Source organism: Curcuma longa, unplaced genomic scaffold (assembly GCF_044706935.1).
Source record: "Curcuma longa cultivar G26 ecotype Majalengka, Jawa Barat unplaced genomic scaffold, ITB_CL_G26_1.1 contig_16139, whole genome shotgun sequence".
Lineage (NCBI taxonomy): Eukaryota > Viridiplantae > Streptophyta > Magnoliopsida > Zingiberales > Zingiberaceae > Curcuma > Curcuma longa.
This window is the reverse complement of record NW_027430290.1, coordinates 53,850-70,636: the sequence shown is the minus strand read 5'-3', so window position 1 is coordinate 70,636 and position 16,787 is coordinate 53,850. Positions and strand designations below refer to the sequence as shown.

Genomic DNA, 16,787 nt, shown 5'->3' with positions numbered 1-16,787 from the left:
TTTGGACAAGGGACAATGACGTCATGGCTACTCACTTCTAGTTACCATACAAACATGAAATTGATAGTAATTAGAAAAACTGAGCCAATAAAATGTCATCTATACGATTTAGTCCCTGAGTTCAGAGTGGTCTCTAGCATGATAGACACAAAAGCAAGATGGTTGTTTGTCCATCAGCCAAAATTTTAAAATCAAACCAACTACAAAGTCTAGTAAACTTCCAGTTGAAAGAAGAAAAAAGTTTCGTAAAAGAAGATGATTGATAAAAATTATATGGAAATATACACATTCTCTTAATCCAAAGAGCTATTACCTTCACAAGTAAAGAATTGATTCCTGATCTTGATTTCACAATGACTCCCATTGACTTCCGAGTGCGATCAAACTCAAGAGTCGCAACCCTTTGAAACATTTCATTCCACCATTTACAGCATCCTTCAATTAACAAGTTATGTCAAACCAGATGTTTGTACCAGGAACATGCACATACACAGTGTTTCAACGAGATCAATGAACGACAACATGAAATTGAGGCTAGAAACATACTTAATAATTCTCTTGACTCAAATGAAGTGTTGTATCCAGCAGGAAGACCCATCTTCTCAACCAGAACCTGAGAGAATATATATATGTGAGATTATCAAGTATTCATCAAACCAAGAGACTGAATGGTGTGTAGTCATCTTAAGTCATCCAAAAAAATGCTTAAAAAAAGATGGCATAAGCAAGATTGATGGTCTAATATCTTTCCTAATTGAATGGCTTAGGAACAAGACAATTACACATCTGATACATGCTAAGAAAACCAATTGGATATGTAATGTCTATTCTAAGGAACTACCGGATGCCAATACTATCAATAACATTGTTTGCAATTGTATAACTACAGAGGATCAAGTGTACTTACCTAATTAAAGAAAAAATTTCGTGATGAAAGATTATGGTATATTTTTGTAATTGAAGACAGTAATTTGCTTTGCAGTTCAAGAATCATTCTGCTTTTAAATGTTTGACTAGTCACTTAATACAAGCATAGGAAAGGCACACGTTTTGGAAGAGGATTAATGCAAGAAAAGAAAGCAATGATAAAGAAAAATGTCCTAACCTTCAAAGCTGCCTCAGTTGGCATACCAGTGGTAACAAATTGATTATTCCCTGCCTCACTTATGCTTGCATCATTGCAAACAGCTGCGATCTTAGCAATTGTTTGAAGATTCACATCCATATTTTTGACTGGCCAATCATGTATACTCCCATCTCGGGGGTCATATGTGGTGCCACTGACTGTAAATGTTCTAAGTATATCAGTCCACCGTCCCACGACAACAAGCTGTACAGCTGACATCTGGTTTGTTGTTAATGTGCCAGTCTTATCAGAGCATATCACAGTTGTGCAACCCAAAGTCTCGACACTTGGTAGCTTCCGAACCAATGCATTTTTTTGTGCCATCTTCCTAGTACCAAGTGCCAAGCAAGTGGTGATAACTGCAGGTAAGCCTTCAGGAATTGCTGCAACAGCCAAAGCCACAGCAATCTCAAAGTAATATGTGCACTTCTCGAACGAGAACTTAAAATTACGTGGCCATCCATCAACAAATTCCCAGGTAAGGAAGTACTTCACATTGATAAGCCAAACAACAGCACAGATTGCACCTATGATAGCTGTGAGAACCTCACCAAACTCATTCAGTTTCTTCTTCAATGGTGTATCATCTTCGCTCTGTGAAGCTTCGTGAATCTGTGAATGTATCTTACCAATTTCAGTGTTCATCCCAGTTTGCGTAACCAAACAGATACAACTTCCATTCACAACTGTGGTACCTGCAAAGATCATGCATTCCTTCCCTTGGATATCAATGTCATCAGAGTCAACCCGGTGGTTAGTTTTGTTCACGGCAGCATTTTCACCAGTAAGAGAAGCTTGTTCCACCCTCACTGTCGAGCTAATCAAGTGCAAAACCCTCATATCCGCAGGAACTTTATCCCCAACCTTAAGCTCCACTATATCACCCGGCACAAGCTCCTTGGCTGGAAGATTAGGAATCAACTTTCCATCCCTTCTAACAGTAGCATGTTCGGATTGGATTTCTTTCAGGGCCTCGAGTGCCTTCTCGGCATTGTTCTCTTGCCAAACTCCAACAATCGCATTCACAATCAGAATAAGGAAAATCACCAACGGCTCCACAAAAGCAGTAATGCCCAACTCACCACCCTCATCCCCATCGTACCAAGCAAGCACGAAGGAAACAACGGCAGCAACAAGGAGGATCCTAACCAGAGTGTCATTGAATTGCTCAAGAACCAGCTGCCATACAGAAGGCCCCGAATGCTTCTCGAGCTCATTCAGCCCATAAATCTTTTGCCGCTTCAGTGCCTCCTCGGATCGGAGCCCGTGCTCGGTTGAAACGTTGAATTCGACCTCACACTCTTGTACGGTCCTTGCCCAAGCCGGAAAACTTGAGATCGACGGCGCCAATTCGACCTTTTTACCAACATCCTGCCCTCCTTTCCCCATCGCACCCCGCCCCAACAAGAATCCAGATAAAAATCAAATCTTTCACACAAATATCTCAATAATACCAAACCCAGAATGCTCCACCGATCCACTAGCACCAAGATCCAGACTCTCGCAAGCAATTAAAATACGCTAAAGGGAACTAGCACTCCCAAATCCAGATCCCTATCAAATTACCAGTATCCGACGAAACAAACGAAAGATAACCTATTTTTTTTTAAAAAAAACAACAACACCCACAACGGATCAGCCCGCAGAAAAGATCAAGCAGAGAGTTGGGAAGAAGGCTTCCTTACCCGATCGTGAGAAAAAGACTTCTTCGCGTGTTGTTCTGTCCTTCGTCTCTTTCCTCTTTGCTTTCAATGGAAAGAAACCGCGACTCGAAGGAAGCGATCGCCCTGAACTCTCTCCACGAATGATTCGCTCACAAGGCATCGCTCGCGCTGCACTGTCCTAATAACGCCGTTCTCTTTCCACGTCGCTGATTACCCTCGGCCTCCTCCTTTTTCCTCGCTGAAACGTTTACCCCCCAGCGTACCATCATGATTTGAAGCCTGGCCCCACCGGCGTTTTCAAACTCCGAGGCAGGTAAGCCCATGGGGCGGCAGCGGGAACACGCAGGCACGAAAATTCCGAATCTGGAAATCTCCTCCTCCCACTCGCGCTCGCCCGACTCGGAGATCACACCCACACCTCACCCTCTCAGTGCCCGACATCCTTTATGGCGCTGGGGCCCACAGGTTTTGCAGTAGCGGCACTCGCAAGAGCCGGGAGCGAAAGTGCGGGTACGATCTAGCGCTAATTTAAGATTACGCAATGGTGAAGCAAAGAAGGAAGCTTCGTGGATGCTTCGTGGTGGGCCCCCTCCGTGACCAGTTAACCACGGTCAAAGCTAAGAAGGTGAATGGAATGGAATGTTTAGTTTTAGCATTTTGCGTGTGACGATTAGACGCTAATATAATCTATTTTCTAATAATATCTGACACGGCCCCTTCTTTTTTTTAAAGGAATTGACTCATCATTCGTTAATATGAATGATGTCATCTCCAAAATGGAATTTTGCAATCTTTCTGTTAGATTTTTGTTTTTTTTTGTTTTTTTGGATTTCGATTGGAGTCGAGTAAAGGTTAGACCGAATCTATGAGTTGGATATGGCAATAATGAAAAGGAGGCTCTAATTGTTAGAACGGGACCATCACACCACTTTCAAAAATATTTCAAAATTATATTAATTTTAAAAAATTCATAATTCTCTAATGTTCATGATGATATGATTACATTCAAGATAATATAAAGAGTGCAATAAATTTGATTAAAGTATTGTTGAAGTGTTTAAGTTTTATGAACCTCAAAATTATTTTAAACCATTACCTTTATGCTCAGACTCTACAATTTAAATTGAGCGATCTAAATTTTCACAATCTTAAAATAATTTGACGCAACTCATTAAAGGTCCTAGAGTTGTCATATTTACCTCAGAGATTGAGTCAATGCGACTAACTGAAATTATCACTTTTTTTAGATTTATCATATTTAATGACCAACACTAATAAAGAGTTCTTAGGACTCCCTTAATTTAGATCATATTAAGATTTTAAAATTTTGAACGTTATAAGAACATTTTTATTCAAAAACTTATTGATGACTTTAGAAACCTAAGAATCACTTCAAATCATGATCATTATGTTCTTATGAGTCTCTTGAGTATAACTATACTCTTAGACCTAAATTCCACAACTTAGATTGAGATATGTGGATTTTTAAAATCTTCACAAACTTAAGATAACTTGACAAACTCATTAAAAGGTCAAGGCTTGTGATACTTACTCATCAACATCACTAAAGAATTTTTAGGACTCTCCTACTTCAAATCATGTTAAGATTTTAAAATTTTAAATATTATAAAGTCATTTTTATCCAAAAACTCATCAATGACTTTAGAAACCTTAGAAGATCATTACGTTCATAAAAGCCCCGACTATAACTATGCTTTTAAACTTAGATTCCAGAACTTAAATTAAAGAGATGTGGGTTTTTAAAATCTTACAAACTTAAGATAATTTGGCAAACTCATTAAAAGGCCAAGGCTTGTAATAGTTATTTACCAACACCACCAAAGAGTTCTTAGGACTCTCCTACTTCAAATCATGTTAAGATTTTGAAATGTTGGATATTGTGATGTCATCAATGAGTTTTAGCCAAAAACTCGTTGATAATCTTAAGAACTTCAAAATCACTTCAAATCAAGACCATTATATTCCTATAAGCTTCTTAAGTGTAATTATGCTCTCAAACCTAAACTCTACAACCTAGTTTAAGATATGTGAGTTTTTGAAATCTTCATAATTTAGCACAAGCTTATTAAAGAGTGTAAGCCTATTATACATACTCATCAACAATACCAAAGGGTTCCTAACATTTTCCTAGTTCATATCATGTCAATATTTTAAAATTTCTAGATATTATAAGGTCATCAACGAGTTTTTGCCAAAAACTTGTTAATGATCTTAGAAACCTTAAAATCAATTTAAATCAAGACCATTATACTCTTGGGAGACTCTTGAGTGTAACTATGCTCTCAAACTTAGATTCAACAACCTAAATTGAAAGATGCAAAATTTTAAAATCCTTACTATTTGTGCTATGAGCACCATTGTGAATTCAATATTTTAATGTATGACTAAGCGTAAATTAGGTTATTATGAATTAATGATTTTATATCAAGTAAGCAAGTTACTTGATAAATGAAAATCCTAATTGAGAATCAGGCAAATGACCAAGTCCTAGAGAAGTTAGATAAGTGCAAAGTCTTGATTGAGAACTAGACAGTTAGAAGTCTTGGTTGGAAACCAAGTAGAAAAATCTTAGTTGCAAACTAAGCAGAGTAAGTCCAAGTAGAGGCAGTTGAGAGTTGTGACTTGGTAGACATGTCACACCCCAAGGGTGTCATTTCTCACATATCGAGAAGTACCCCACTTGATGACAATATAATAAAAGAGACCTAAAGAACTATCTAAATAGAATAATAAAAAAGGCATCAACTACATACATATAACAAATATAGACAACAAAATGATACGTATGAAACGACACTCGTAAACGTGTTTACACATTTCGCAAACATGTGCAGCGGAAGAAAAATAATAATTAAACTTAATTATTACAACACTCATAACACACACATATAGAATAGAATATATATATGGCATAACTAAAAATTTAAAATTTACAGAATAATAATTTATTTAATTTTTTTATGAAAGATAAATTTATATCATCAAAGAAACATGCACAAAAATACATGAGCTCCAATGACGTCGGCTCATATCATGTCTCACGAATTGTCAGATTTGAGCAATCGCCAAAGATATGTTGTACATGTGCTCACATGAGTATCATATCCATCACTATAGCTCTCCATCTCAATGTCACTCACTATATCATGTATACAAAATAAATCACTGTCCCATGTCCTCTGCAGGTAGCCATGCCACCCCCCTGAAGCGCGAGGGTAGTCCTCCAGCCACCACCAAGGTCCTCTCAGCTCTACCTCCATCATCCTGTAGCATCAGTCATGCCACCCTCCTGAAGCACGAGGGTAGCTCGTCAGTCGCCACCAAGATCCTCTCAGCTCGACCTCCATCATCCTCTAGCATCAGCCAAATCCACCAAGGTCAGCGGACATCTGTATGCATGCATCATTAGCTAGTCGCGCAACCATTTGGCACATCCACTCGTGCAACATCCCCAGCATCCATCACCGCCAGTAGGTACAGCCGCAGCTCAGCCACCGCAGTGATCATCATCCAGCTAATCTCTATCCATGTCCTCCTCTTGGCGCCAGTCATCCGTAACATCCAACCATCAGAAAGAACCTGCCCATCGCTCTAAGACTATCAAGCCCAGGGAGTTGCACACTTTGAGCAAGTGACCAGCTATCAACGGATTTGACGTGTCTTTACCGTAGTTGTTACTACGAATTAGATAGGTCATGTTAGTGGACCTATTCACCCTCAAAGGCTTTTTGATAAAGCCTCAGCCATCAACAGATTTGGTACGTCTTTACCGCGAACCGTTTGCTGCGGACTAGATGGATCTAAAAAGGTGGATTCATGCACCTCAAAATATTTTTTTATTCTAGACATACTTGATAGATGATGTTGAGCAGGATTGGAATTGGCATTAATCAAGCGATTTTGTCAAAGCTCCGCCTCTACTAGTAATCCACGTTAAGCTCTCATTTAGGCGGTTTCCTAAGTCATGAATCGCATCACCGTCTTCAGTACTAGCCGATGATCGACAACGATCGATACGAGAAAAAACCCTAATAATCAAAACATGCAATAATATTTATCACGATAGATTTTTGAGATTTCTAACTATCATCGACAATCATATTTTTGATATAATTTTTTATGGTCAACTTTTGACCGTCAATAAATGAACAAATGGTCGGAACTCTTTCGACGAAGTTGGATTGTTCTCCGATAGCTTTACAAGCTTCCTACAACGGCAATAGGCTTCCCACAATTGCTCTATTCACGATGAACACTTCACCTCTCCTTGATGTCCACTATGAATACTGATTGTCGATGTCCAACGTCGGTTGGATATTCACATTTTAATCCAAAACGGGCACACCAAAAATCAACCATGAGATCAGGGATATGTCCCAACGCCGACTGATCGACTAGGAGAAACAACCCGAGAAGGAGGCAGTTGGATTTCTCTCTCTCGTACAACCAGCGAAGCAACTCAGCGGCTTCAAAATATCGCTCGGGATTTCCAATCGAGAAATAAGGGAATCTTCAATCACGCGGTTTTGCATGGGAGAAATCACGATCAAACTTCTTCACTCACACGGTCGACGAAGCTCACCTGAAGACCCAAATCGCGATCGGTAAATAGGGTTAAATCGCGATTCCCCTATTAGGGAAAGTCGCAATTAGAGAGGAAGATGGGCGGCACTCGCGCGGAGGAAGGACGATCGGGAGAGGTGATCGCGCGCTTCTTCCTTGGCTGGCCAAGCTCGCCTCGGAGGAAGGCCGACCGGGAGAGGCAATCACATGCTTCTTCCTTGGCCGGAGAAGATCGCCTCGGAGGAAGGCTGATTGAGAGAGGCAATCGTGCATTTCTTCCTTGGTTGGCCAAGCTTGCCTCGAACGAAGGTCGATCGGGAGAGGCGATTGCACATTTCATCCTTGGCTAGCTAAGCTCGCGAAAGAGTGGCGCTCTAACAAGACCAAATCGCGATCTCCTCTCTGTCTCTTATTCTTGCGCGAGCAAACTCTAAAGGAGGTCGGCTAGGATTTTCAATCTCTCGGTGAAGGAGGGCGGCGGACGGCTCGGGAGGGAGAAAACCAACTGCAAAATTCATTCCCCTTTTCTCCCCTATTCTCGATTGTCACAAGATAAAAACCCTAAAACGTGAGAATGGTTCTCACGCGGGTGAACCGAAGGGGGAAAAACTGAGAGAAGAGAATAAATCAAATCGGACTGGGTTTAGGGTTTACGATAGCGAATCGAGTTCAATTTGGTTTAAAATTAAATCACTTGGTTTAATAACTAAACAACCTCTGATTTGATCTAAATCAGTTTTATTCATTTCGTCTTCACAGGACGAAGCCCCCCATCACTTTTGTTTTGCCAAATATCTTTCATCATGAACCAAACTAATTTGGTTCATTTTATCTTCGTAAGATGAAGTCCATCATTTTACCCTTTGTCTGGTCCAACCAAACTTTCTTTTTCTTGATTTGAGAATCAAATTCTTAAACTCTTAAGAGATACTTGTAGTGTGTGACCCAATAGGTTCCCAATTATATTGGTCACCCATAATTAACTATTAATTACGAAACGATCATGAGTGGCACCTAGTAGTACACATGATCTCTAATTGATCAAAAAATCAATGATTGATTCTAGAATAATTTCTAAACCCTTCAGCAACTATAATAAAATGTATCTCGTTCTTTTCACCATCCTATACTCACTTAGTTCATGACATGATCTATTTGTGTCAATCCCCACTAGGATGACTACGTCACATCTAGTCTAAGCTTACTTTCTTATCTTGTGGATTCAAATTACTTGTACATTTGTCCAAGAGTGTCATACTCTTGACATGTGATGCTTTGGCCAAAGACTTTTAGTAACAATCCTAACAAGTGGTCGCAGAGTATACATTTTCTTTTTCAAGGAACGATGAATCCTTTGTAGGCTATTCAAATACCTTCAGACACTTCGACTTGTAGTCAATCATCCCGAGTCCACATCTTCTCGGAGATATTTGTTTAAGATGTCAAAGTATAAGCCTTCATGACCAAGGTGACTTGAATACCACAAGTCAAAGAAAACTTTCACTTAAGCTACATTGAGATATTCATTGACATATGTATAAAACCATATGAAGTCTCATTGCAGGTCACTCCAATGAACTAGTTACCTTTAACTAGCATCCACGTTTAACTCTCAACATCTAATGTCTCCAGCTAGTGAGAATAATTGCTTGGCAAATCAAGGAGTTTAAAACATGCTAGTCTCAACAGAATCGATGACGCCCACGTTCATCAATTCATCGACAGGGATAATTTCAATACATTCATAATTTCACATATAGAGATGCTCATAAGTTATGATCTAATTATCATAAATTCTCTCATGCTATGAATCGTATTGCAGACATTCATTAAATGAGTTTAAGATCCAATCTTCTACAACAAAAGGTGAAATCCGTCACCCCAACGGCCCCACACGATCGGCCCGAGTTTAAGATCCAATCAAACACATAGAGAATGTGCACTCAAATAGTAAATTATTATTTATCTAATAAATAGTATAATCATAAGACAATTATCTTAGGACATCTCTCAAATATAACATGTCACACCCTAGGGCTATGCTGTCTGGAGACGGCATTTTGACTGCCGTCCCCGTTTCTGAAACGTTAGGAAACGTTTCCATTCGTGGAACCTTACAAGAAACGGAGGCTGTAGTGGCGTCGGGACTTGGTGAGAAGAGTAGACACGGCGTCGGGGCCACGGAGGCTGTAGCGGCGTCGGGACTTGGTGAGAAGAGCAGACACGGCGTCGGGGCCGTGTGGTGGAGGAAAGGTGAGGAAGGGGAAAAAAGAAGAGAAGAGGGGACGGCGTGAGGGAAGGAGACGCGCGGCTCCTTCTTCCGGCAGCAGTAGGGGGCACGCGGTGGTGGCTTCGATCTGCGGCCGAGCGCGATGGCAAGGCGGCAGAAGATGAGAGAGGCGCTTCCTGGGTTCGTGAGGGAAGGAGACGCGCGGCTCCTTCTCCCGGCAGCAGCAGGGGGGCACGCGGTGGTGGCTTCGATCTGCGGCTGAGCGCGATGGCAAGGCGGCAGAAGATGAGAGAGAGGAGAAGAGGTGAAGGTGGGGTTCGGCGTCGCGTTGGCAGCCCCTCCGGTCGGCGTCGACGGCAAGAAGCAGAGACAAAGGGGCTGCGGCGCAACGAAGAAGAAAATCACGATTGGGAAACCGGGCTTCTTTTATAATCTTTCTTAACGGTTCCTAACGGGTTTGGGTTTAAACCATTAAGCCATTAATCCAAAAAACCTCATCCACTAATCAATTAAACCCACTAAATCTCCTAATCTTAAATGAATTAGAATTTAATTGATTAAACCCCATCCACATTGGATTTATTTAATTAATCCCTCTTAAATTAAAGTTAAAACTATTTAACTTTAGGTCTTTGACACTGTAGTAGGTCTTCGACGTTTCCAAAAATCGGAAACTTCAACTATTGTCGTTTCCCGTTTCCGTTTCCGTGTTTCCCGTTTCCCGTCTCCAAGTTTCCAGACAGCATAGCCCTAGGGATGTCATTTTTCACACACCGAGAGGTACCTCACTTAGTGACAATATAATAAAAGAGACTTAAAGAACTATCTAAATAGAATAATAAAAAAGCATCAACTGCATACATATATCAAATATAGACAACAAACTGATACATATGAAATAACATATGAAACAAAACGAAAATAAAACAAACCAGGAATTAGTGAATCGAAATATTTGATATATATATATATATATATCACCCTTATCTAGAGTCGCTCAGATATATATATCAGCCTTATCAAAAAGGTGGATGCACCTGAAAACTGAAGGTTAAAGAATGCAAACAATTAACCAATGGCTAAGTGGGTAATCAGAAAATATGTACATGAATTTAATCTAAATGGAGGCAGTTGAGAGTTATGACTTGGCAGATAAGTATGAGTAGAGGTAGCTAGGAGTTGTGGCTTGGAAAATCATATTAGATGGGTTAACCAGGAGTTGAACATCTAGTTAAGGTACATGCGAGTAAAATTAATATCATATCGATTATGCGTATCAAGTGTCACTATAATAAATTTGACTTTCCATAGGGCGCAATTAATCTATCCGCAGCGCACATCACATGCTGCATAACCCTAACACTCTGTTTGGATGGGGTGAGGGAAGGTTCATTAACGGGGAAGGAAGGGGAAGGGAGGGAAAGGAAAGGGAAGAAAAGTATTTATATTTTTCTTGTTTGGGAGGAAAGAAAGGTTCATTAACATAACATGTATTACTTTGTTTGGGAAGAAGGGAAAGGGAATGAAGATTAAATATATAAAATTACAAAAATATCCTTACTTGTTAAAATAAATCAATAATAATTTGGCAATAACTATTCGTTAGGCATTTTATTTTGTCTAATGCCTTGATAACTATTCGTTCAATGAGTTCGTCAATCGAAATTACAAATTAAATTCACCCCTTAAAATTCTAGATTCTGAACTTTTGGAATTTTTTTCTTTCGATTTTCTGACTTAAATCCAAACATAATACTTAGAATTAGAATTAGAATTGATAGATAATGTTTTCTAATTTAGAAATTAAATATTTTCAACAGGAATTGATGAACTCTTAGATATCTCCACTATATCCTTTTTATTATTTTTCTTCCTTTCAACACTTGAAGGATAAAACATTCTTTATTATTAGCTTTGTCAGAAACTGGTCCTAACTTCGTATGGTGAGAAAATTTTCTTGGTTAGCTTTGTCACAAACTCACATCACTAACATCTTACTGTAGTAACTTATTCTTTCATGTTATAATTGACATGGAAAAAAATTGAACCCTAGTTTATCTAAAAGCAGTTTAGAAATGAAGGTTATGATTTAACATGCATGTTAAAGCACTACTAACGTCTAAGTACTACTATTGCAGTAATGTTGACTAAAGTTGTTACCTTCACGTGGCAAGGAACAACTTTTAGCTACAGTTTATATAATTGCAATCTCGAAATGAAAGCTTACACTGCTCATTCATTCTGGAATAAAAAAATCACAATGAGATTTTTGCCCTCATCATCATCAACCACATACCAATCTATTACAACATCCCTCCAAAATCATCAAGTAACAAGTCTTACATTAAATAATAATAGTTTACCAAACATCCAAAATCATCCAAGTACATAGCATCCAAATGCATATTACATAATATCCAAATATATATCATCTAACAAGTAACAAACTAATCATGCAGTAGATTCTCTCCATCCATCATTTGAAATAATAAATTTTTGCGATATTCCAAAGGGCATCCAAGTAAAGCTCTCAACATCTTCGGGCGTTGAACAAGATACAAATAGCATTTAGAAATTCTATATTGCTCAACACCTAATTGAGTCAACAAGCTCCACACTTCATTCTCAGGAATGGGAAGTTCATTTGACTTAACCATTTCATGTGTTGAACTCATAATGGCTTGAGCTACATGGTCAATTGCTTTGCTTATACTGTCATCATCAACTTTACCTTTCTTTGCACTCTTGTTCTTTGATGATGCTCCAACAAAAGAGTTAGCTTGAGATTTAGTTGGTTCAGAATTAGGAGTTGGAATTTGAACATCCTCATTAATTGCATTTGAATTATCCAAATGAATTTCTTGTTGAGAGATCATAAATTCAACTTCATCAATGGTTTCGAACTGATTTTCACCAATATTATTCTCCACTTCCATGCTAGTCCTTTTCTTTCGCATTTCTGACGCAGTGTTGGCATGTTGTCCTGTAGCCCTATCTTTCCCATATAATTGAACTAACTTTTCATAATTTCGAATAGGCTTGCTCTTCCATTCGGCAGCTGCTGGTTTGATCTACAAATTACAATATAATTGTATCAAACATTCATTCATAGATAGTATCACAAAAGAAAATCAAATATATTTTTTAAATGCATACACACCTCAATTAGTTGTTGCCAAACTTCAGGTTCAGCACTGAAGAATTCTGTGATGGGATCCCATGCAAAACCACTCATACCATTTTTGAATATATCATAACATGAAAACCAGCCTCTTTTAATATGTTTCATGTGATTTTGAACCTTATCCTTATCGATAAATTTGTCAGGAAATTTTTCTTTCAATTCATTCACAATATTTTCGAATGCATGTGTAGTAAAGGTTCCGCCAACCCTGTTGCCTATATTATGTTGGTTCAAATATGCATCAATAAGAGCATCATCCATTACTTTATTCCAAACACATTGATTATTCGCCTTGTTTGCACTTGCATTTTCACTTTGCCAGTCCTTCTTTTTTGGCATCCTTAAAAATTAAAATATAGTAACAATCAAACATACAATCACATAAATAGTCATATGACATAACATTCAAGTAACATAATAAATTAAAATGTCAACATTCACAATCATCCAATTACAAGAAAATTTGTCCAAAACCACAAGATAAACAAATTAACATAAATATCACATATTATAATCTAACCACATAGCCGCAGCTATGGAATCCCTAATCAATTCTCCCCTTCTTGCATCTTCATTGTCATCTCTATTTCTATGATTTTCTTCTTGATGATCACTATTATTATTAAGTTCAGCATCAACCTCGGCAAGCAATCCCTCATCTGGATCAACATTAATCAAATAATTGTGCAAAATACAACAACAGAGAATAATTTCTGTTTGAGTTTCAACTCCATAATTTGGCTCTGTTGAACTTCCTATAATAGCAAATCTCTTCTTAAGAACTCCAAAAGCTCTTTCAATTGCATTGCGCAAGGAAGAATGTCGAAGATTAAATAACTCCCGAGCATTTCGTGGTGGATTGCGGCTATATTCTTTCAAATGATAACGTTCTCCTCGATATGGTGTAATAAGACCACTTTTCAACATGAATCCAGCATCAACAAGATAGTATTTTCCTAAAAAAAATATGTTATTAAATTGTAAAAGCAAGAAAAGCCTAATCACAATATATTTCATTTGATTTACCTTCTGGGATTTTAAGACACTCTTGTCTGGTTAATGCATTTTTTATTATTCTTGAGTCGGATGTTGTCCCTTCCCACCCGGCTAAGACATAAGTGAATTTCAGATCAAATGTGCATGCTGCTAAAACATTTTGTGTTGGAAAATCCTTTCTACCACGAAACTTTGGGGCATCAGAGGGAGAAACTTTAACACGAATATGTGTTCCATCTATTGCTCCAACACAATCCTAATACACCATGTTTAAATTATTAATAATTATGAATATATAGACATTAATCTATACTAGTCAAAAGATAAGAATAATATGTTTACCTTAAAAAATGGATAGAATCGATTGCTAGTGAAGATTTCTGAATGAACTTGTGACCCATCCGGTTGTTTGAGAAATTTATCCTCCAACTCCATTATAGCTCTTAAAACATTATGGAAATGACGACTCACTGTTTCTCCCGATCGATAGAAAAAGAATCCAAGTTCACGATTTGTAACATTGTGACCTAGCAAATAGAGTGATTTTGCTACTTGTTCTTCTACAGTAATCCTTGTGGTAGGTCGTAAACCACCTTCTTTGACTAAAAGATTACACAATCCCACAAATGCAGAAGGACTCATTCTAATTATACTATGACATTGATCATTAGTTAGCAATTTTGTCATTAATTCATTTCGTACATGTTCCCCTTCTAATAGTACAAGACGAGGAATTTGATTACTTTGTTTGTCCCTATTTCGCGCATACCAAGCCACAACCAAACAAACAACTTGTGCCGATGCGAGTTGATGCATACGATGCAACTTAATGAAATCATTATGTTTATCGTTTTGATCACCCATCTATAATCAAATAAATAAATAAATTAATATCATACAAGATATTCATACTGTTAAATAGAAAGTAAAAAAAAATATCTAAGAAAAAATTTTGTTAGATCTAAATTTTGTATTTATCTAGTTCATACCCATTCTTTTTAGAAAGACAAAACTAATGGTGACCTAATTCCATAATCTAAAATCAAGTCATTGGAAGCATCACAAAAATGGCATGTTGAGTATGATTAAACAATTGAGCAACGCTCGTATGGTAATCGGTGTGTTGCATGACCACTGTAGGTATAATACACATACTATTTTAGAGCAAAATGACAACTCCAACCTTTTTTTTTTTATAAATCCAATCTAGAGGAAATTTGTCTCAGTAAATTTAGTTGTTATATAGTCATGATGCTCCATGAACAATTACAAGATTTAATCACAAAAAGCTACTTTACATGATGCTCCTACAGTGGTCATACATATCTAAAACAAAAAAAAAACTTAAGACTAAAAAAAGTGGTTTATGTGATGCTGCAATAAAAAAGGCTTGAGGAAGATAAAAAAAGGCTTGAGGAAGATAATGGTCATTATTAAAACAAAAAAAAAAGCTTAAGGAAGACAAAAAAAGTGGTTTACGTGATGTTGCAATAAAAAAGGCTTGAGGAAGATTCCTACAGTGGTCATGCATGCTTATCTCTATCTCAGTAATTCACGCATACTGCAATAATCAGGAAGTAAACCAGGCAAAAAAAAAAAAAATTGCAGATGAAGGCTTGAGGAAGAAAAAGACTTGAAGCGATGAGACGGAGCTTCTGTGTGACGGCTGCGTTGGGACGGCGATGAGACGGAGCTTCTGTGTGACGGCTGCGTTGGAACGGAAAGGAGCGATGATGCAAAACCTAATAGATGAATTATTTTAATAATTAATATTTTAATAGAAGGGTAAAATTGGAATAAATAATTTTTATATTTTTCCCCCTTCCTTACACTCCGATTCGGGGTGTAAGGAATTATGCTGATTCATGGGCATACAAGGGGAAAGCTTACCCTTCTTTCCCCTTCCCCTCCTTAACTCACCCCATCCCAAACAAGGGCTAATATTCTTTTTCCCCTTCCTTACCCTTCTCTCCCTTTCCCTCACCTCCTCCCAAACAGAGCGTAAGTTGTTAAAACTTATAATACATCCGTAAAGCACGGGGCGCGCGCTGCAGAAAAATTGGATCCACAGCGCGCGCCCGCGAGCTGCGGATAATTACATTCTTAAGGTATAATATACCTATATACACAAATATAATATAAATACAAATAATTATAAAATCAAAGCTCTAACATTTATAATCCAACACACAAATACCATATACAAATATCATATAAAATGATAATATCACATTCACAATTATAAAATCAGAGCTCAAACAATTATAATATATATCAGAAATAACCATCAACATTTAGTTAGATAAAAAAATCCAAACTAGTAACAAAAATTCATCTTTACTACAAAAAAGTATATGGTCAAATCATTAGCATCTATATCAGTCAGACAAAACTATAAACATTGATGCCCAAGCGACTGTGCTTCCTATTGCATCCTCGAGAAAAAATATCTCTTCGTTTGGTCGAATTAACTCCACCTTCTCCACGAAAACTCTATCAATCCAAACTTTCCAATAAGATCCACCAAGAGGAACGTGATGTGCTTTTGCTTTTGGATCCGTGGATGCAATTCGACCTTCTGCAATAGCTTCATCAACAAACCAATGAAGCAGCTTACATTTAGCATTAACACTGATATCTCTAGCACTCACATTCTTTAGTTTTGACTATATAACAATAAAAAATAATTAATGATCAAATAAATTTTTATAATAAAGCATGCTATAAATAATAAATAAAAGTATAATATTGTGTTAAGATAGTTACCTAAGCTGCAACATTGTTATCGCCACCAATATAATTTCCAATACCACTACCAATGCCACCACTAGCAACCTAATTTTACAAACAATGAATTAGAAGCAATGAAATGATTTGATGAATTTCATAGAAATAGCTCTACAATATAATTCTGGATAAATATATGGACTATATAACTCTACAATAGGAATAGCGACATTACTAACCTGTTCTTTTTATTTTGTAACTTTATAGTTTGAAAGA

General features: G+C 37.6%; 1 protein-coding gene across 1 annotated transcript; it reads right to left on the bottom strand.

Moving 5' to 3' along the window:
• Positions 1-313: 313 nt before the first annotated feature.
• LOC141816339 (calcium-transporting ATPase 4, endoplasmic reticulum-type-like) lies at positions 314-2,957 on the bottom strand (the record flags this gene model as incomplete). Its single annotated transcript, XM_074704138.1, has 4 exons — positions 2,812-2,957; positions 1,106-2,722; positions 547-613; positions 314-435 (listed from the first exon to the last, which is right to left on the bottom strand). Coding segments are annotated over exons 2-4 (1,599 nt in total), but the record flags the coding sequence as incomplete, so codon positions are not given.
• Positions 2,958-16,787: the final 13,830 nt, after the last annotated feature.